The following is a 20,159-nucleotide window of genomic DNA, read 5'->3' on the forward strand; positions in this document are numbered from 1 at the left end:
TCCTGATACTGGGCATCCTAGAAACGCCATTATAGTCCTGCATTCTCGTTTGGGCTACAACCCACATTGTCTGACTTTATTATTGTTTTAGCAGTAATTCCCTTATCTAATACTGTGAATTCTATTTCAGTGTAGTCTGCTCGAAATGCTACTTATTAGTTAATACTACTAGGTATTTTCTTTCCTACGTTAGCTAGCTCTCATTTTCTTCTTTATTGGGCTGAAATATTGGGATCTCTTAGGTTTTACCAAAGCCAAGCAAGAGAATCTAGAGGATTGGTCAAAAAAGAAATACTACTACTAAGACAAAAAACCAAAACAAAAAATTAGTAGTGGAGTACGTAGGTGGAGAGTTGAGTGAGAGTCAGTTGCAATTATTTGACCGATACTCTTTTTGACTTAAACTAAATCAAGTCTTCTCATGCTTGCTGGAAAAAAGTTATGCTTCATTTGACTTGTGAAGTTTTTTTTTTTTTTTTTTTTTATAAAAGAAGCCATAATTGAAAACGGGAAATTTGCTGATGAGTAGTGGGCTGTTTGGATTGGTGGGACTAAAGAAAGGGCGAATGAGAGAAAGAGGGACAAGGGGCAGGGACGGTCATCAGAATGACCGCCCCTGAACAGTCAATGGCCAGATTTTGATCAAAAAAAAATGTGCGATCCAGATCATAAGTTATACATTGATCTTCACAACGTATGTTGGGCCCGTAAATTTTTGTACTAAAGTTACACGTTGTGTAAATAAAGTTACGCCGTGTGCAACCAAAGTTACGCGCTGTGTAAAATAACAAAAACCGCCAGGAACGGTTGCACCGCTGTCCGAGAAAGAGGGATGGTCTGAGGCCTTCAGTCGGTGATAGTGCAGAGAGACCTACCTTGGGTCAAATGTTTATGGTTCTTAATGTCTTTCCCTGGCCTACCGCATTGAAGAGATTACAACTTTACTTATATGCAGATACAAATGTAAAGGGGCTTTAGGTGGGGCTGGATGTGAGTTTTTTAGTAACATAAGAATAATAGTGAAGGAGAAAGTCAGAAATATATGCAGCCTGCCTATAGAAATAGAATGCTAATTCAAATAAGAAATTTGTCTAATTATCCTTTTATCTCACTCATGTTATAGTAATATTTCGATAAGAAATTTGAAATAATTTTCTTATAAGCATATTCAATAAATTTTCACGGGAGAAGCCCAGCATATAATGGCACTTGATGGCATCTCTCCGTAGTTTTGACATCTCTATCTCAATTCCTCTGGCTTTGGGTCATCACCTTTGACCTTCCCAAAAGGCAAAAATTAGAATCGGAGGAGCGCGCGTGTCTTTTTCACGCTTCACTCACAAATGTGCAAAGGAATGGACAAAATATGTACTCCATATTGTTGTCAAAGATTGACTTCTTCTCCCGCCTACTTTTCTTGAGCATCGCTGTGCCGGACGATGTTGGATTGTCAAATATGCTTTTAAAAAACCACACGTTTGGTACCCACTAGGGAATGACAATGGCACTGATTATGTTAGGCAGTTGTGTTGGAATAGGAATGACTTTCCATCTTATATGTTTTCCTTTTTTCTTTTAATACCCATATATCAATTACTCACAATATATGATTAAAGCACTGTTTTATGATTAAATTCCAACCAAAATTTTCAAACATATCAATCAAATTTATGGGTATTTTTTCATCAAAGAAACGAAATTCAAATTTATTTAATGTCATCAAGTCCATTTTTCCTTTGATTATTTTGATTGAAAGTTGTTACTTTTTCAACCTTCAACTCCATCCTTGTCAAGGAAGAGGGATGAGAGGAAAGAAATATTACAAGAAGACTATCATCCTTTGTATAAAAAGTTGAGAGAGACAGAGGAAAATTATTATAAGAAATGAAGGAAGAAAGTGATAAGAAAATGAAAGGAAAGAATAGTAAATAAAACAAATACGACGATATATCTTTTCTTAAATTTTGAACCCAATTATGTTTTACATTTTGCCTTCTTTTAACAAGTGGGTAGCAACGATCATAGTGACCAAATTTGTAGGTAATAACTCATTAGTCTATTTCCTGCCATCACTGTCCGGCGATGACTTAGCAGGCCACGTTCAAACATCCAAAAGCATATGCAAATACACTAATCTTTTAATATATTTTCATCCATGCATTCTTTTCTCTATTGTATGCATCTGCAGCATATACTTAGACAAAAACAAAAGTAGTAGCAGGATGAGATGAGACTACGAAACTCTGAAGAATTCTTCACTTTTGAGAAACTGCAGTTATTGCCCGTAGATGAATGGAAAATTTTTTTAAACTGTAATTTGCAAAAAATTAAGTTAAATATTCTTATTCAGCAGTTATTGTGTGAGACACGTGGAGATATTTAGAAAAGGCCCACTACTTGTAGGTTGCAGCTTACCTAACCTCACTCACAAATATTAATTAATCCTTTCTAAAGAAGAAGAATTTAACCTAACACACATAAATAATCGGACAAATAGTTAGATATGGGCAGAGTAGAAGTACCCCTGCCAAATTCACCGGTTATTTGCTAGAGGCCCTGCTCCTGCATGCATTTGATGCAGCTGGTTGTGCCACATTTTCAATGTAAATAAATGAACACCCTTCCTTTAGTCATTGCCTCCGACCTGTTCTTTTCTTTATTTATTTTGAAGAATTAATGAAATTATTTATGTTTAAATCGATAAATCAAACTCAAATAAGCTGCAATTGAGTTAAGCTCGACTCGAATTACTCCTAAATTGAACTCACTCAACTCGAGTATTGAGCATAATAGGTTCAACTCATGCTCAATTGGAGTATTGAAGTAATACTTTCTCTGTCCCAATTATTTGGTCTTGTTTCGATAATTCAACTTTTTAAAAATAGTGGTTTGTATTTCTTATTTCAAATTTACCTTCACAAATTCAAAATTTGAATTTAAATGGTAACATAAATATGATTAGAGAAAAGGATTATATAAGAAAAACAGACTAAAAAGTGTTTTGACTCTCTCAACAGGATAAATATTTTGGAACATTCCAAAAAGAAAAGTATGACACTTTCAATGGAACAGAAAGAGTACATTCATTAGATTTGGAAATTAAAAAAAAAAAAAAAAAAGTCCTCCCTATACCAAGGTGTTATTAACGTGTTTAAAAATTTGGGGGTTTCAAAATCGCAAGTAGGGTTACAAACGAATCCAACTGCTCACGAGGAACTCAAGTCTCCGAACTCGATGTTTACCAAGTTCGAGTCGAGTTCGAGCTGATCAAATTGAATTTGAACTCGAACTCGAGTTCAAAGATATTCAACTTATTAGTTAGCGAGCCAATACAAATATATATATATATATATATTATTTTAATAGTAAAATTACATAAATATTATGAATACTTTATTATTTATTAAGAAAAATTATTATTTTATTTATTTTAAAAAATAAAATAATTTTTTATTTTTTAAACTCTAACTCGAGCTTTACATTGAGAATTTGCCAAATTCGACTTCGAAACAGAGTTTCGTAAAACTAAACTGAGGTTCGATTTAATTAGGCTAAAATTTGACTCGATTTGGCTCGTTGGACCTCTGGTCACGAGTGTCCACTTTCCAGAGAGAATTGTAAGCTGCGCCTGATACCAAAAAAAAAAAGGAAAAAAAATCAACATAAGGAGGCAATAAAGGACTAAGGAGTCGTTGATTCTTGATTGTTTCTTGCTCTAAGCAGTTGTCCAAATTAAAAGCTACTGGTGCTGCTGCTCCTCCTCTTTATAACTAACATGGATTCGTCGCCATTATATATAAATTCGGCGCCACCAAACAGCAACGGATAGATCCACAGTGCCCAGGCCTGATTGCTCTTCCTCTCAAGGAATCCCCACGAAATCACGTACCCCTCTCTCTCTCTCTCTCTTCCCCTACTCTCATCTCATAGACATCTCTAATCAAGCCACCCTCCCTCCCTAGCAATTCACGCCACCTTCTCATCTCTCATTTCTTGTTCTTCTCGATATCACTGCTACAGCAATTGCTTCCCAATCATAATCAGCAGCAAAAGTAGCTGGGAGGGTAAGAATGGCTGAGAATAAATCATGGGTTCTGATGGTGACTGCCCAGACGCCCACCAATATAGCCGTCATCAAGTACTGGGGGAAGAGGGACGAGTCCTTGATCCTCCCCATCAATGACAGCATCAGCGTCACCCTTGATCCTTCCCACCTCTGCACCACCACCACCGTCGCCGTCAGCCCCGACTTCACCCACGACCGCATGTGGCTCAATGGCAAAGTAACTGAAACCCACCACTGCTATTACCTCCTTCCTCGTATTCTTTTTCTTTACTAATTTACTCGCATTCAATTTAGTCTCCGCCCATCATGCTCAATGCCCCCCTCAACCCTTTACTGTAAACGAATCTGTGTTCAGTTATGTGGAGCAAAAGATTGTTCCTCTGGTTGTACTTTCCTGATGAAGGTTTTATGTGAATTGGATTCTGTTGTTCTCTCCTGTGATCCTTGGAGGGGCACTTTTTGTTAATTGTTTTGCTGTTTGGTTAATATAGGAAATATCACTCTCCGGAGGCAGATATCAAAATTGTTTGAGGGAAATTCGATCTCGAGCTAGTGACGTCGAGGATGAGAAGAAGGGTATCAAAATTGCAAAAAGAGATTGGGAAAACCTGCATTTGCACATTGCGTCTTACAATAATTTCCCTACTGCTGCTGGCTTGGCTTCCTCAGCTGCCGGCTTTGCCTGCCTTGGTATTCACTACGTATCCTCCCTTTATCTTTGTTACCGATTTTGTGCTTTTGTGTTCTGAAGGGCCTTACAGTACTTTGTCTTAGTACTCTTGTCCCTTTACTTATTGGATTTAAATGGTCTTAGAGATAATACAAGAAGAGAAAAAATGTATGATTTTTTTTCACCTGCAGTTTATTCGCTTGCAAAGTTAATGAACGTGAAAGAAGATAATAGTCATCTTTCTGCTATAGCCAGGTAATTCTTCATTACTTTGCTTCGCAGTTTCATCTCTACCATGTGCCTTAGTCTTCTTGTGTCAATGGTTGCACTATAATCAAGTCTCTTGAGCTATAAGTTACATGTGTTAACCCCCTCCCTGCTGATGTTCATAGGGGAGATGAGATATAGTTTAAAGTTTTTGCACTCATCTCTGTTGGGCTATGAATGGTATAGGATTCATTTACTTATTTTAGAAACTGGAATTCAGATGTCAGCTTCCTTCTTTCTCTAGTGCATCTTATTGTTATTACCTTCTGAGTGCACTTGAGGAGAAGCTTGTGCAGCCCATAAGGAACCCGTTTTGTTGGAGGGATTTTGTTGTGTTGGCTCATCTCATGCCTGGCTTGTCAATTGATGTTAGGTGTATGTATGTGGCCACATTATTGTCGGGATTTAACTATCAGATTGAAGTTGAGAACTGGATGATTTAAATGTGTTCTCATGCTGTAGTGTTGTAGGATTGTAAATATTGAAGCTTCCTTCTAATATGTTTGCTCATATTCTAGTCTCTCCCAAAACTTGCTAGCTGCTATACATGCATCTCTTTCTATGTGGCTAAAATTAAGTTACAAATGACACCATTATTCGTGTATAGGCAAGGTTCCGGAAGTGCTTGTCGCAGCTTGTATGGTGGATTTGTCAAGTGGATCATGGGAAAAGTACGTTTGGATTATAAGCTTTGTTCTGTGTCTCCAATGAAAAGGAGGTTATCTTTTAAGATCTTGCCATAATTTGGTTTTCATGGTTTTGATAAGGATGACAATGGAAATGATAGCATTGCCGTTCAGCTTGTGGATGAGAAACATTGGGATGAACTTGTTATTCTCATTGCAGTGGTACATACCTACTTTTTTCATCTTCCACTTCCTTGGGCCTGAGGGATATATTGAGAGTACAAATTTTTCATTATCCTTTTCCTTTTTGTTGGTAGATGGGTGCACATAAGAATGAAAGGTTATACAGAATAAATCCTTTTGCACATTCTTTTTCGCCCTTTATTTGTTTTACTTTTATTGTCAAGCAATATTCACAATCTTTGCTTTGGTCCAATTCAAATATTCCTTATTCAGAATCTAGAATTTGATGATGATGTAGCGACCGCTTAAAATGCCTAGTAAAGTGATTTTTGGATGGTCTGTCCTCAAAACTTGGTATACTTAAGTTTTACATCCCAGTACCTATTCTTGTACTACTGTTAACATGATCCAGTAGGTCTTGTCCTTGCATTGAATATTGTAGTGTTTGTAATTGGTGGAAATCCACTAGCTTTGGCTTCATAAAATGCAAAATCTCGGAATATGAGTCTTCTTTCTGCCCTTTGTCTTCTAATGCCCTGCACCATATATTTGACAGTAACATGTGGGATGGCTATTCATAGTTGGGGTACCCTGTGTGCCTTGACATGTATCCCTTCTTGTGAGTGACAATGATTGCTCCTTCATAATGAGAATAAGTTTATGTTATACTACTTTCTTCGTATGTCTAGATAAATCAGATTTAGTTCACTGGAAGAAGCTATGAGTATCATGTGACTTCCTGCTACTATTTCTAAAAGCACATCACTACATGCTTCATCATCAATTTCGTTGATAAAAAAAAGAACTCCCTTATCCTTTGTTATTCACTTTCTCATCATTAATCTCTTCAGCATCCTTTATGTACTAGTCACTCAAATTGCTCCTGTGAATTCAGGTAAGTTCGCGGCAGAAGGAAACTAGTAGCACCAGTGGAATGCGCGAGACAGTTGAAACAAGTCCTCTTGTACTGCACAGAGCAAAGGTATCACCTGGTCCTCTTTTTTTATTTTTATTTTAAATAATGAGTCTTCAGTTACTTCGTTGAGCTTGTTTATGAGTCTTTAGTTGTTACGTTTAAGTTTTGTGTGTGTGTAGTTTTGTATTATCAGACTCTTCATGATATGAAGTTACACAATTTTTTGAATTTCTAATTCTTGGATGCAATTATTTCAGGAAGTGGTACCTAAACGTGTAGTTGAGATGGAAGAAGCCGTAAAAAGTCGTAATTTTCCAGCATTTGCTCGTCTGACTTGTTCAGACAGTAATCAGTTCCATGCCGTCTGTCTGGATACAAGTCCCCCTATATTCTACATGAATGACACATCTCATAGGCAAGCAATTTAGTCAAGAGTTTCTGTATTTTTCTTTTTCGTGGCACATTGTCAACCTTTGTGGTCTCAAAGCTGCACTCTCAAATTTTTAGTTTTAAACAGTACTGGTTTGCAACTTTGCAGGATAATCAGCTGTGTTGAGAAATGGAATCGCTCCGAGGGAACACCTCAGGTAGAATTTTCTAAAATCTGTAAAGTGCAAGGATTGCAAATCAGTTTCAGAAACGGATTATTCCTATATTTATTGTGATAACCGCCCTTATTGATCCAAACTTATATTATTTGGAATCTTTTAGTAAGTTAAAGCTCTTTGTAAAATTCTGTTTTCTTGTTTATGAAGATCAGCAATATGAACATAGATTCAGATAAGACCTGTTGAAAGGGCACATAAACAAGCAAGACTGATGATATATGTTGCCGTCAGTGGCAGAGAGTTGTTTTACTTCATATTTCCTCTCTCTCTCTCTCTCTCTCACACACACACACACACAAAAACACACACTCAAGAGTAAGACACAGTAAGATTTATGCATGTTTGGGTGTGTATATGCTCTTTGCCAGGCCCATGTGTATTTAGGAAGCTTGCATGCAGAGAAATTGGTTGATAGGTAATACAACCTTTATAAGATTAAATAAATGGGATGTAACAGGGATTTTAGTAACAAAAGAATTGCTGAGCAGGCTGGTTTAGCTCATACAATAAAGTATTATCTTGTTTTAGAGGCTACAATATTTGGATTGGCAAACATCTACATCTTGTAATCAAAATGCCATTTGGATTGGCAAACATCTAAATTTGAATATGTGGTCTCTGAACCTGTGGGAATATTGTTGAAACTCATATTGGTTAGTTCAAATGGTTGGATATGACAAGTTTGATGAAATTTGGCAGGTGGCTTATACTTTTGATGCGGGTCCAAACGCAGTTCTAATAGCCCGCAACAGGAAAGTTGCAGCCCTTCTGCTTCAAAGACTGCTCTTTCATTTCCCTCCGCAGTCTGGTGCAGATCTAAACAGGTAATCTTTTTGCTTGTTTTTTATTTTGAAGTTTTAAGTATTTAAAAATGGAATCTTACACGGCCTTTCTAACCGTGAATAACATTCATCAACTCAAGATTTGATTTGTTTTTCTTGTCCCAATACATTTTCCATAATGAGCTCCCTAATATGTTCTCTTGCGTGTCCTATTTTGTGCAGCTATATTGTTGGCGATAAATCAGTTCTAATGGATGCTGGCATTCAGGACCTGAAAGATGTGGAAGCATTGCCTCCACCTCCAGAAATCAAGGATAACGTTCCCACCCGAAAATTCAAAGGAGATGTAAGCTACTTCATTTGTACAAGACCTGGTAGAGGTCCAGTTTTGCTTACAGAGGAAAGTCAAGCTCTCCTAAACCCTGAAACTGGCTTGCCCAAGTAAAGGTGTGCTTTTCTAGCTCGGGCTAACTTTCAAGTATCTGAGCTTGAAGGATTTCAATTATGACGGTCCTTTACAGCAAAGAAGTCACTGCGTATGAACTTCCCAAGTTGGAGCCATTTTTTGAATTGTAGCTGTAATTTAGAATTTCCTTCTTGTCAGTCAATATTCATGTACTTGGGATTTTCCAGCAAGATAACAAATAAGAATTTTGTGATCTTTTTGAGTCATTTCTTTGTACCTCAAAAACAATAATGTTGCATGAATGGAACTCTGGAGGTGCTCGTCTTAAGCTATCCATCAAGTGCTCTGGCAGGGTTATTTTCTCCAGATTACATGATATGTAAAATCTGTGTTGTGGCTCTTCTTAATTATTAAGAAAGACTTGGGATCTTGATTAGATTCAACAGTTTCATGTTTCCGTATTCTTTTTTCAGCAGTGAATTTGCATTAAATCGATGCAATCTGGGGACGCAATCCCACTTTGGCTTAATTTTGCTTGTCGCCGGAAGCTTACATTAATGATACACAAATTGCTCAAATCATTTGTGGAACATTGTTGAAACTTTAATTTGCATTTGTAGACCGCAATTTATTCATTGAAGACTACTAGAATCTTTTCGTCCAAAACAGCTATCAATATTTGAGGAAATGACACACACATCAACAACAAAATTTGAACACGATTTTTTACAAGAAAATGATCCGTTCTTGTCAACTAAATATACTTGTGTTGGCGATTTTGATATTGGTGATTACAAAGTCTTTTGTGCCTTGAGGCCTTCAGCAATCAGTTGGCGGAGGTGGGACCAAGTCAGTTTAATTCTTTTTTTTCCCTACAATTCCCAACGAGATAATACTTTATCGGGATAATCTGTGCGCAAGTAATTTTTTTTTTTTGTCAGCAACTATACATTTGTATAACCTACTCTATCGTAATCTAGGGGCGAGGGAAGCCTAAGGAGGCTGTGGTAGGGGGCTAGTGGGTATACAGACCCAACTAGACCAAAGAGTGCTATGACACAACTCTTAGATTTTTTTCGCTGCAGACTCTTAGATTTTTTTCGCTGCAGGTGAGATTTGAACCCTCACCTACAGTCCAAGGAGTGACTTAAGCCTCTCTCTCCGGTTTTGGAACAATATCGGACTCAGCATCCTACTTTATTGTACTGGCGGTTAAATATCGAACTCTGCATCCATCTTTTAATAACCACTGGTCACCGGTTCCTTTTGATTGTAGGTCGGAGATTCGAACCTCGCTTGCAGTGAAAAAAAATTCAAAGAAAATGTCAGAACACTCCTTTAATTTAATCAGATTATTAAATTATAGAAATGTTATCGTCCCGGTAAAAAAAAAAAAAAAAAGCATCCATCTTCTGATCAAGGCCGCTACAAGTAATGGTCAAGGTTAATATCTGATCGCGGACTCTGCTACAACATGTGTTGAAATTTTTTTTTTTTTTTTTTTTTTTTGTCAACACAGGGGTATCTGGGGGTAGCGGTCTGGGACTGGATACCTGACACCGCCATTAACCCCAACTAATCCCACTGCGCCTGAGAGAGCGGGCCCCACCGAATCATCAGGAATTTACCCCAACATGTGTTGAAATTCTCTCTAGTGTTTTCAATATAATACTGTAGTATTTCGGATTGGGAAATTCTCTCTAGCGTCTTCAATGTAATATTTTGGATTTGGAGACTTTCTCAACCTATACCAAACAGATTGACTAACTTAGTTTACAAATGAACTCCATATAATAATAAAATCCGAATTTGCTTCATCATTCCAAAACCAAAATGTGTAAAGGAATTGTAGTTCTTGAATGCAGCGTAGTAATGTGAAGTCTCGTTCTCGAATTCCACTTAGTGAAAGCGATGTCTGCACAATTTCACTTGACAGACAAAAAAGTTCTATAATACTAATAGACTAGTGTTGCAGCCACATGCACGACTGGGACAAACTTGCAAAAAGCATTACTTAGTAGTCCCAAAGAATGGAGGATTAAATGTAACCAGGACGAATTGATGTTTACATCAGACAGTGAAAAGCTCTTTTAGGATGGCCTCTTTATTGTCAAGCACAAGCAAATGCCCGGCGTTTGGTATCTCATGGTAGCGAATCCACGGAAGCTTTTCAGCAATGTAACGCTGCAATACAACGGGCACGAGGCCATCTTCGTCGCCGTGCCACAAGTGAACTGAGCCTTCGCCGTCAGCAAAAGGGTTCTTAAGATCCATAGGATCAAATTCAACCTTGCCAAATCCAACTATCATGTCCCTATGGAAGGATTCAAATTCTCCTTGTTGTGTTACGTATTCCTGTAAACAGAACAAATCATTGGAGTCCAAATCAACCATCTATAACTCAAAAAAAAAAAAAAAAAAAAAAACCATGGTATGAGAAGTTCCAAGTACCGTTTGAGATTGTCTATCTGCAAGCTTGGATATAATTTCCAAGTCTCGGCGAGAGAGCTTGGGCCTTCCGGATATGACACTGGAGGATGGAAACAATTTCTGCGTGTTCCACCAGTAGGTGAGCCATGGGGTGTAATGGGCAACTCGAAGAGCCCATTGATCCTGTGGTAACTGTTGATAGTATGCTTCAGTCGATAAATTTGACGGGAAGCCAGGCCACCAGTAATTGATCACTGGACAAACCAATGCTGCTCCAGCTAACCTATCAGCATCCGAAAGATTGAACCATACGGTTATTGCAAACTCATGTAGAAAACAATCAGGACACTAAAAGATCAAAATTACACACCAAGAATTTAACAAATTGAAGTGTTGAGACTGCATACAAATTACAACAGGGGAAAGAGCTTAGGTGTGAGACATCACTGCCTCTCGCATCTAGTTGAAGCTTCTGTTTGGTTTCATAATCTAATAACAATAGACATAAAAATCAAGGTGGCTTTATATTTCCACAGGTTTTAGATCTCTTAGAAAAGGACATCATCTTTGATTTCTCCGTGAAGATAACGTCTTTCATTTTGATATCCACTGCAATTCAGATAACTACAGTTTACTTAATAGAAGAACACACTGTTAGCCAGGCATTTTCTTCGCATACTGCTTAAGTTAGAATCATCTTCCCAAAGAAGAGAAGATTGACTAAGTATGAGACTCAAAGTTAGATAATCTGTAGCCAGGCAAGATTAGCTCTGTACCCCATCTAGCCAGCGTCACGTCCATCCATCATTGGATAGTCATTGAAGAAAAATTCTTCCCAGTATTCTTCCATCAAATTAAAAGTAAGACCTTGCATACTTCTCCTTAAGTTACCTTTTCTTGCGTAGTGAAACTATAGTTGAACACCCTCCACAAGTTGTGGAAATTTTTAATTTAAAATAAACAAATTGCTATTCTAAATTGGAGTAAATGTTGGAACTACAAATCATACCGGTGAGAGATGTACTCGAGGCAACCCCAAGCCACTTGTCCACCCATGGAAAACCCAATGACATAAAATTTGGATCCGAGTTCCAATTGATCAGCAAGCTCCTCTATATCTAGTGCTAGACTTCTAAAAGATCGCTTTGGATCAGGATCACTTTCTCCATAACCCGGTCTATCAAAAGATACAAAGTAGATCCCAAGTTCTTGAACTGCCTCCTGAAAATAAAGTGAAATTCTTTTGAAACCAGTTCTGGCAGAATGGCTTGCGTATTCAATGTGAGGTAACAAATTACCGCTGTCGCAATTTCTGCCTCATGCCTGCTAGACCCAAATCCATGAACCAATACGACCTTGTACCTCGCCAATTCTTTGGAAACACCATGCTCCTTATAAGCCAAATGTCTCCCATCCCTAAGTTTAATTCTAGGTCCTGTGATTGGTGGACCCCCGGGGGAGCCACAGATGCGAGGAGGTGGAGGGCGGATGGGCTGAAGTATCCATGCTAGAAACCCGACAAACAACAATGGTATAATTGTTTTAATCATCACTGAAAACAACGGTTCATATTTAGCTCCTTAAACAGAAAAAGCTAGAGTATGAGAAGAAATAACTAAAAGAAACTTGAGAAACAATCTTCAGGATGCTGTAGACGGATATTAGCTTCATTTCACCAAGAAAACTATCAGTAAAAGATTGTTTTCTCCAACCTATAATTGTAAAAGACTAGTTTCATTTCACCAAGAAAACTATTAGATTCACCATTGCTGTAGACGGATAGAAGTAAATGTTGCCACTGTAACATGATTCAATTTATGATCGCCACAACAACACAGTGACATCTTTCTGCTATGAACATTCATTGGTTCAAGCACTACAAACCATACAGGACTGTCAACATCACAATAATTTTGCCATGACAGAAACTGAGAAGTACATAATGTCCATAATTTTGGGAGGTGGGAGTGGCTTGCAAATGCTAATTCATAATCCACAAAAGGTTAAAAGACATTGTTGCCTATGCATAAATTAAGGGAGACTGGACATGAAGGTATGGGTTCAAATCTGCACAAGTTTTACAATATACGTACACGTGTGCACTGCATGAACCTATGGATATCACATTAAAAAGTCTAATTTGAACAAATTTCCCCTTCTGTTTATCAGCTGTCATCTGGCCAATACTAGATTATTCAATTATTTTCCCGTGACCTTTTTTTTTTTTAATTGTTTAGCAGCACTACAGTTAATTATTTACCACAAATTTCTCCATTTTATTTGACTGTTACTTATCTCAAATTTCCCCATTTAATTTTTTATTTTAGTCAATTATTATGCTACGTACTACGTATTAACACCCAAGTCAAAATTCATAGAAACAACTCAAATCATAAAAACTAAAACCAATTAAAGAAAAACAGTAGTACTTTTTATGAAAACAATTAAAGAAAAACAGTAGTACAAAAAGACCTGACGATTGGTATACTGATGCATACGTACAAGCTGATGCCAAGGGTGGGGGTTTGACCCCATGGGTCATGAGATTGGACCCCAACCGTGTTGTTGGTGGGGAGGCTGCGGATTGGGTCATTCCAACGGCGTCTCCTGGGCCAAACACTTGGCAAAAGTCGGAGGAGGCAATCGCCATTCCACAGGGACGACTGCGAGGAAGAGGAGGAGGAGCCCAGAAGCTGGGCCGTAGCTTGGCTGGTCGTCGATGATGGTAGCTTAGCTGATGAAGAAATGGTGGACAAGATCCGACGTGATAAGCTACTCCTGGAGATTTTAGTTTGGGCAGTGGCAAAAGATAACGGGTGATCATTGAAAAGGTCTCGACGATTTGGGATTCTTTTTTTTATTAAGTTTGCAGTGGTTCCATCTTCTGTGGTGGAAATTAGGCTGAACTTCTGATTCAGTAGCCATGAAGGTATTGGTTTCCGCCAGCTACTACGGCTACGCTATTTGTGGGTTTAGCCATCCCAGGAAGAATCTTCCACATAATCCTACTTGGTGCTCAACATTCTTGGGCAAATTTGAATATGTAATCGAAGAAAGAAAACACTCTGCTACTAGGGAAGAGAAAGAAAACCTGAAACGAATCAGAGAAGCCAAATTATAATCTCCTAAATCTGTCCGGAATGATATGATATGCGGTTTTCTTTCTTCTGCGCTGCAAACCTGAAACAATGGAAGAAAGGCTGTGGACCTCGAGACAATGACGACTACGCATGTTATTTCATAGGATTCTCGTAGGCAGGGTACAAGATACAAGGTGGGAGCGAGGTCACCTTTTTCCCTACAGAGCGCTCGTGCTTATATTCTACTACTCTCTCAGTCCCACTGTGATATAATGTTTCTTTTTTCACACAGTTTAATAAAAAATAATTAATTTTATTGAAACAATCAATTTAGTTAGCTATTTTTCTAAAATACCTTCACATTAATTAGAGTACAACTTTATGAAAACTTGAATTGATGGTAAAAAAAAGAATTAACTTTCATTAAATGGAGTAGGTTTATAGTAACAACAACTTATATTGAATAAGAATATTTTAGAAAAATTAAAATACAACTGCATTTTTCAATTGGAAAGTGGACCACAATTTAGAACAGACGAAAAAGGAAAACAGGACTGTCAAAATGGGACGGAGGGAGTGTCTTTTTTGGGTTTAACTGACGGGTACTTTGAAGGCATTCATTCGTTGACAGGAGTTTTTTAAGTGTTAAATTTTTTAACAAGAGTGAAATTAATTTAAAACAGTATCTAAGTGTAGGGAGTGAATCGATTTGTAAACGGATTTGTTCTTACGATAAGTCAAGTGTAATTTTAGTGTCTGACACCAAATTAAAAATCATTTATAAAAAAAAATGTGCGTGTGATTATTGTGTTAATGTGTGTGGCTCACATTTGATTAGTAAATTATTGAGCATGCAATAATTAATGTGATTAAACTTCTCATACTTGGAGTTGGTTTGAACCTTGAACAGCTTAGATTCATAGTTGGGACTTGGGAGAAACGAGTGATAATTATATTAAAGGACAGTGCTACAGTGCCTATAGTTATGGTAACGATATTAGGGAAACCTGCTATTATAGGTTTCTATTACCTTTAGTGACAGATCAAATCTTTTAGTGACTTTTTAAATATTATATTAAAATAATTAATATTAACTTTAGTAAGTTTTTAATTAAAACTAGTAAGTATATGCCTGAAAGATAAGATTTAGTCAGAAATAGAAATTTACACTTTGAGTAATTTAATTTACTTATTATTTGACAAAATTTACTTATGTTTAAATTAAACTTACCAATACTGAAAGTAAAAAATGTACATATTTAAGTAAAAAAACGGTTTTGGGTTCCTGAAAACGGTTTTGGGTATCACCTTTCTCTTTAAAGTTATCTACCTTCTTCTTATTCAGTTCCCAGTTCCAATGATACGATTGAATTCCCAAGCAAAGGTTTCCACTTTGATCCACACTTTCTCTTTGTTACAATTGAATAAATCTTCTCACTTCAAAATTTTCATCTTTAGTTCACACTTTGCTTCTATCCTTTCTCATCGTTCGGTTGGGTTTGAGTGCTGCCATATGCAAACACAACAAAAGGGTTAGCGACGGTGGTAGCCAGCCAAAGAGCATATGAAAAATAGCAGTGACGAGGTTAGATCATCATGTTCTCTTGAAATCGTTTGATTATATTGCTGTAATTTATTTATATTTCATTTGTTTTGTTTGTCAAGATTTTCTTGGGAAATCAAGGCTGAGAATTTGAAGATTTTATTGCAATTTTGGGGCCGAAAATGTCCGTTGAAACATCTAGGAAATGGTTGTAGTTTTGATTGTCTACGGGTAAAATATGTTTAATAGCCATGTGAAACATCTAGGAAAGGACTTGAGACCAGGCGTTTAAGTTAAATGTGATTAATTTGTGAATGCATATAAGATGTTTGGTGAAATGTCAAAGAGAAATTTGTATGTTGTGATTGCTACTCTGTGCGGGTGAGAATTACTAATATATTAGTAACTCAACATGAGCTTTATAACTTGAATTCTTCAGGCAAGAGAGGTTTCTCCCGTTTTGGAATTCTAAGTTGATACGCTTGATGGAGCATATGTTATTGAACTGAACTGATCTAGAATCATTGTTGCGAATCTGTTGTTTCTATGGAAATTTATTATCAGCCTCTTGAATTTTTTACTCCATTGTAACGTCTGCAATGCCACGGAAATTTGGCCATTATTACTCTTGTAAATCTGTGTTGCAGAAGCAATTCTTATTACCATCCTATGATACATGTAGATTTTGTAGAATCACATCTTCCCTCTTCTTCAGTCAGGAAAGGAGAGAAAATTCATAGAACAGTTTCCGACCATCAATCAATTATGGTGTTATACATACTTCATATTTTTGCATTTTTTTGTTTATTTTTCTTTTGAATGGTGTTGCATGGGGCAAACCTGCGGAATCCAGTGGTCTTTGAGGAAAGGATTGTCAAATGCTGGTTGTTGATACATATAGACACAATCAATTATATCACCGTCTTTGCTCTGTCATGAGAAAAAATTTTGAATTTCATTGTAAAGAGCCAAAGGCATTCAACATAATCTAATCTACCTACCCGCAAATTTGTGACTTTCATTGAACTAAGGATTAGATTATGCTGGTTGTTTCGATATTTTGGACATGTGAATAACTCATCTTCCTCCTAAAAAATTACTAATACGTAAACCCTTACCGGGAGAGTCAAAATAGCTTGTTAATGCCATTGCTATATCATAACGATTAGACTGGAACATAAATCTGTTGAATGGGTTGATTGGAACAAAATTCAGATGAATGGTTTATATGAGAATTGAGGTTTTCAATTAGTTTGATGATGGTTTGTAATATAGAGAGAGAATGGAGTTCTAATCATAAAATACCTAGAAAAGAAACGGGTTGCCAAGTCGAGAAGATAAGTAAGTTTTTAATTCAAACTAGTAAGTATATGCCTGAAAGATAAGTTTTAGTCAGAAATAGAAATTTACACTTTGAGTAATTTAATTTACTTATTATTTGACAAAATTTACTTATGTTTAAACTAAACTTACTAATACTAAAAGTAAAAAATTTACATATTTAAGTGAAAAAATCACCGGGTTTCTAAAAATGATTTTGGGTTGCTGAAAACGGTTTTGGGTTCCTGAAACACTTTCGGGTATCACATTCACCTATCTCTTTAAAGTCATCTGTCTTCTTCTTATTTAGTTCTCAATTCCAACGATACGATTGAATTCCCAGGCAAAGGTTTCCACTTTGGTCCATACTTTCTCTTGGTCCAATTGTTGTTGCTACAAAGGGACAAAAGGCAAAACAGTCCACTCACAAGCGAAAGCGAAGACGATGCAAAAATTGCAAGTAATCACCTACTCTTAAAATTGACTTATTCTACGGTTAGAATAGCTTTGCAAAACCAGATATGAATGAGCAATGCTAAATTTCATCCACTCATTGGCTTTATGTTAGAAGGCCAAAAATGTTAGTTATATATGTACACTTCATATACGCCTTTATAAATTCAATCTTATTGTTTATGGATTGTGCTTGGCAATTTTTTTCCCGCAGGTCATTTGGACATGATAGACGAAAATGTACTAAAGTGTGCACAGATGCATATGAAACTCACAATTATGATCATGTTGGGGCACCCAATAATGTTGAGAATGTAAATTTGAATCTGATAGGATCATCCGATGGCCTATTGCAATCAGATTCACAGCATAGATGCAATAAGGAATTAATGGATAGTAATTGGTTTCAGATCATTCCTCCTGGTCAGGTAATGTATAGCTTGCTTTTATTTATTTTTGTGTGAAGGCATGAAATATAATGGTGCTCTATTTGCATTTGTATAGGCATTAATGTGGGCATGCAATCCTTCATTAATCCAAAGTCATGTACAAAACACTAGCTTGTTAGGAGATGAAAAGTATTCAGGTACATTTTTCCTTCTTCACGCCTAAGTTTTATGTTATTTATTTGCTATGATTATGTGTTGTTGTGGCCTTTTTTTAATACAAATCTTGTGATGGTTTTGTAGTGAATGAACCAAATTTCAGCCAAGACCATTAAGGAATTTTATTCTTGAGAGAGTACAAATGTTTTTGCACGTCTTTGCTCAAAGCTTTTAGGATGATTTAAGTTTCTTCGAAGGTAGTTTAATGCGTTTTGATTGTAAATCTGAACATAATCTCCTTAGTTTGCAATTTCTGGTGTTTACTTGTTTTAATGTGAATAATTTCAGCTTGCTTGGAAAAAAGTTTGGTGATCAAATTTCAGATATTGTTAGCATCCAAGTGCTCTTGGGTTTGTAAACCAGAAATGTCAATCCAAACTGAAGCTTTTGATAGTGATCAGAGCCCTTGATGCTGGTGATCAAATTCTCAAATCAAGTTACTAGCCTTTTGATTGCTTCAGATTTCTGAAGCCAAAGTCTTTGTGCTCTAAATTCAGTTCTTGGCCATGTAATCTTGTCATGCTTAGATAGCTATATCTAGTGTCCTGCCAGCTTAATTTTGATGCGTAAGTATTACTTGATTAACCAAATTATTGTTCTTTCAACAAGATTTACTATTAATCTATAAAAACTTACTATTACTTGAACTAAACTTACTCCCCACAAAACTAAGTTTCGAATGTAGAGTAGTAATTTAATTTTTAAAAAAAGTAACTTTCATTTTTATTTCGATTACTTTTTGAAACATAAATAGGATAACACTTATATGACCATTTTCGATTTATTTTTTATTTACTTTTAGCGGCCATTTGATTATTTGATAGGCCTATCCACCTAAATAGGATAACACTTAAAAATAAGAAAGTAAGTTTTCCATCTAAAATAGTAAGTTAACAGTAATAAATTAGTAACTTTATACTTCAAAATGTAAATTGGAATAAATATTAAACTTACTTTTTAAATAAATAAATTACTACTTTATATCCCAAACTTACTTTTTATAGTATAAGTTTAATTCATGTAATAGTAAGTTTTAATACATAAATAGTAATTCTTACTGATAACATGGTAAAATTGATTAATAATCAAAATTTACTGATTTATGAGACACATGTACTATTTTACTTTAAAACATATTTCAAACTAGTGTTAGGGAATTTATTTGAAATAACGATAAGATGTTTTATTAATGATTAATTTTTAGTACCTTAGTTAGTAAGTACTCATAATATACCTGTATAATACAAGATTATAGTTAACATTTAAAAAAATTTATTTACATATTTTAAAATACTATGGAAAAAAGTTTGACTTTTCACATAATCTCGTAAAATATGTAATAAAATTTTGTCGTATTATAAGTTTTTAATTATTTTCAATTTTTGAAAAGTTTGAAAGTTTGGATAATAATAACAACAAATCTTCCTAGTTATATATAGAATATTACTTGTTCATATATCAAAATTTTTATAAATTAACACCTATGAATATAATAAGATGATAAAGTTTTAATAAATTTACATCTGAGACACAAGAAATAATAAGAGTAAAAGCCTAAACAAAATGAGAAATAATATAATAACAAAAATTATAAATTTAGTATAACAATTAATATAAGAAAATTAAATTAAATTTAGAAGGTAAATTAAATAACAATGTCAAGGTTAGAGGTCATGGTAAATGTTACAAATTTTAGGAGAAATTATGTACTGTAAAAATGGTTTAATAATTTTCTATTAAGCATAACTATTGCATACAAAAGGAAAAGATATTTGATTTTATTTTGCTTTGATTAGAAGAACTTGTACTAGTAATAAAAGAAATTTCAATTCAACAATCAACGTGTACATGATTACAGTAATTTTTTAGTCATTTAGACTAATATGTGTCATAAAGTAGTCAGATTTAGTCGTTTGTGAATTCATAATTTTAACAGTTTACATAAAATTCATCTATTAAAAATTATGATTATTATAAAATACCCTTTTATAATAATTTACTTACCATTTGCCAATAAAAAAGAGTTTGATAGAAAACATATGGATACAAATCCATAATGTAAATGATACAAAGTATGTTTGAAAGTCACAAAACTTAACATATGGGTAATTTTACTATAATTTTCAAAGATTATTCTATGTTAATACAACTTTAATTTTTATACTTGTGACCCAGAAAATAAATTTATTAAGATTTTACCATTT

At 35.4% G+C, this 20,159-nt stretch overlaps 2 protein-coding genes and 1 long non-coding RNA gene across 7 annotated transcripts; 2 read left to right on the forward strand and 1 right to left on the reverse strand.

Moving 5' to 3' along the window:
* Window positions 1–3,719: 3,719 nt before the first annotated feature.
* On the forward strand, window positions 3,720–8,979 carry LOC113762545 (diphosphomevalonate decarboxylase MVD2, peroxisomal-like). 2 transcript variants are annotated; one of them, XM_027306039.1, is made up of 11 exons: window positions 3,720–3,885; window positions 4,021–4,283; window positions 4,558–4,756; window positions 4,928–4,991; window positions 5,611–5,674; window positions 5,771–5,851; window positions 6,708–6,794; window positions 6,986–7,143; window positions 7,267–7,315; window positions 8,036–8,160; window positions 8,341–8,979. In XM_027306039.1, the coding sequence occupies exons 2-11, from the start codon at window positions 4,071–4,073 to the stop codon at window positions 8,561–8,563; spliced, it is 1,263 nt and encodes a 420-aa protein (XP_027161840.1). In that variant the 5' UTR covers window positions 3,720–3,885; window positions 4,021–4,070; the 3' UTR covers window positions 8,564–8,979. The 2 variants fall into 2 exon arrangements, with proteins under 2 accessions (XP_027161840.1, XP_027161838.1); XM_027306037.1 differs by having other exon boundaries at window positions 3,720–4,283.
* Window positions 8,980–10,318: 1,339 nt separating this feature from the next.
* On the reverse strand, window positions 10,319–13,597 carry LOC113761323. Of its 4 annotated transcripts, none has more exons than XM_027304269.1 (5): window positions 13,427–13,597; window positions 12,253–12,506; window positions 11,964–12,175; window positions 10,976–11,237; window positions 10,319–10,879 (listed from the first exon to the last, which is right to left on the reverse strand). In XM_027304269.1, exons 1-5 carry the CDS (start codon window positions 13,545–13,547, stop codon window positions 10,595–10,597), a joined length of 1,134 nt encoding a protein of 377 aa, XP_027160070.1. In that variant the 5' UTR covers window positions 13,548–13,597; the 3' UTR covers window positions 10,319–10,594. The 4 variants fall into 4 exon arrangements, with proteins under 4 accessions (XP_027160070.1, XP_027160069.1, XP_027160067.1 ...); XM_027304268.1 differs by having other exon boundaries at window positions 12,253–12,461; window positions 13,457–13,539; XM_027304266.1 differs by having other exon boundaries at window positions 13,457–13,539.
* Window positions 13,598–15,447: 1,850 nt separating this feature from the next.
* LOC113763759 lies at window positions 15,448–17,705 on the forward strand. The gene is made up of 3 exons (XR_003467392.1): window positions 15,448–15,619; window positions 17,241–17,357; window positions 17,565–17,705. It is a non-coding gene; the product is annotated as an uncharacterized LOC113763759 (long non-coding RNA).
* Window positions 17,706–20,159: the final 2,454 nt, after the last annotated feature.

Source organism: Coffea eugenioides, chromosome 2 (genome assembly GCF_003713205.1).
Source record: "Coffea eugenioides isolate CCC68of chromosome 2, Ceug_1.0, whole genome shotgun sequence".
NCBI classification, from domain to species: Eukaryota; Viridiplantae; Streptophyta; class Magnoliopsida; order Gentianales; family Rubiaceae; genus Coffea; species Coffea eugenioides.

Bases quoted from the DNA above. Each gene is read 5' to 3' on its own strand.
- LOC113761323 (XM_027304269.1), bottom strand. From the start codon at position 13,547: ATGACCCAATCCGCAGCCTCCCCACCAACAACACGGTTGGGGTCCAAT. The intron at 12,507-13,426 runs GTCTTTTTGTAC...CGTTGTTTTCAG, and splicing joins ATCAGTATACCAATCGTCAG to TGATGATTAAAACAATTATA. The intron at 12,176-12,252 runs GTAATTTGTTAC...CTTTATTTTCAG, and splicing joins AGGCAGAAATTGCGACAGCG to GAGGCAGTTCAAGAACTTGG.
- LOC113762545 (XM_027306037.1), top strand. From the start codon at position 4,071: ATGGCTGAGAATAAATCATGGGTTCTGATGGTGACTGCCCAGACGCCC. The intron at 4,757-4,927 runs GTATTCACTACG...TTTCACCTGCAG, and splicing joins TGCCGGCTTTGCCTGCCTTG to TTTATTCGCTTGCAAAGTTA. The intron at 7,144-7,266 runs GCAAGCAATTTA...GCAACTTTGCAG, and splicing joins ATGAATGACACATCTCATAG to GATAATCAGCTGTGTTGAGA.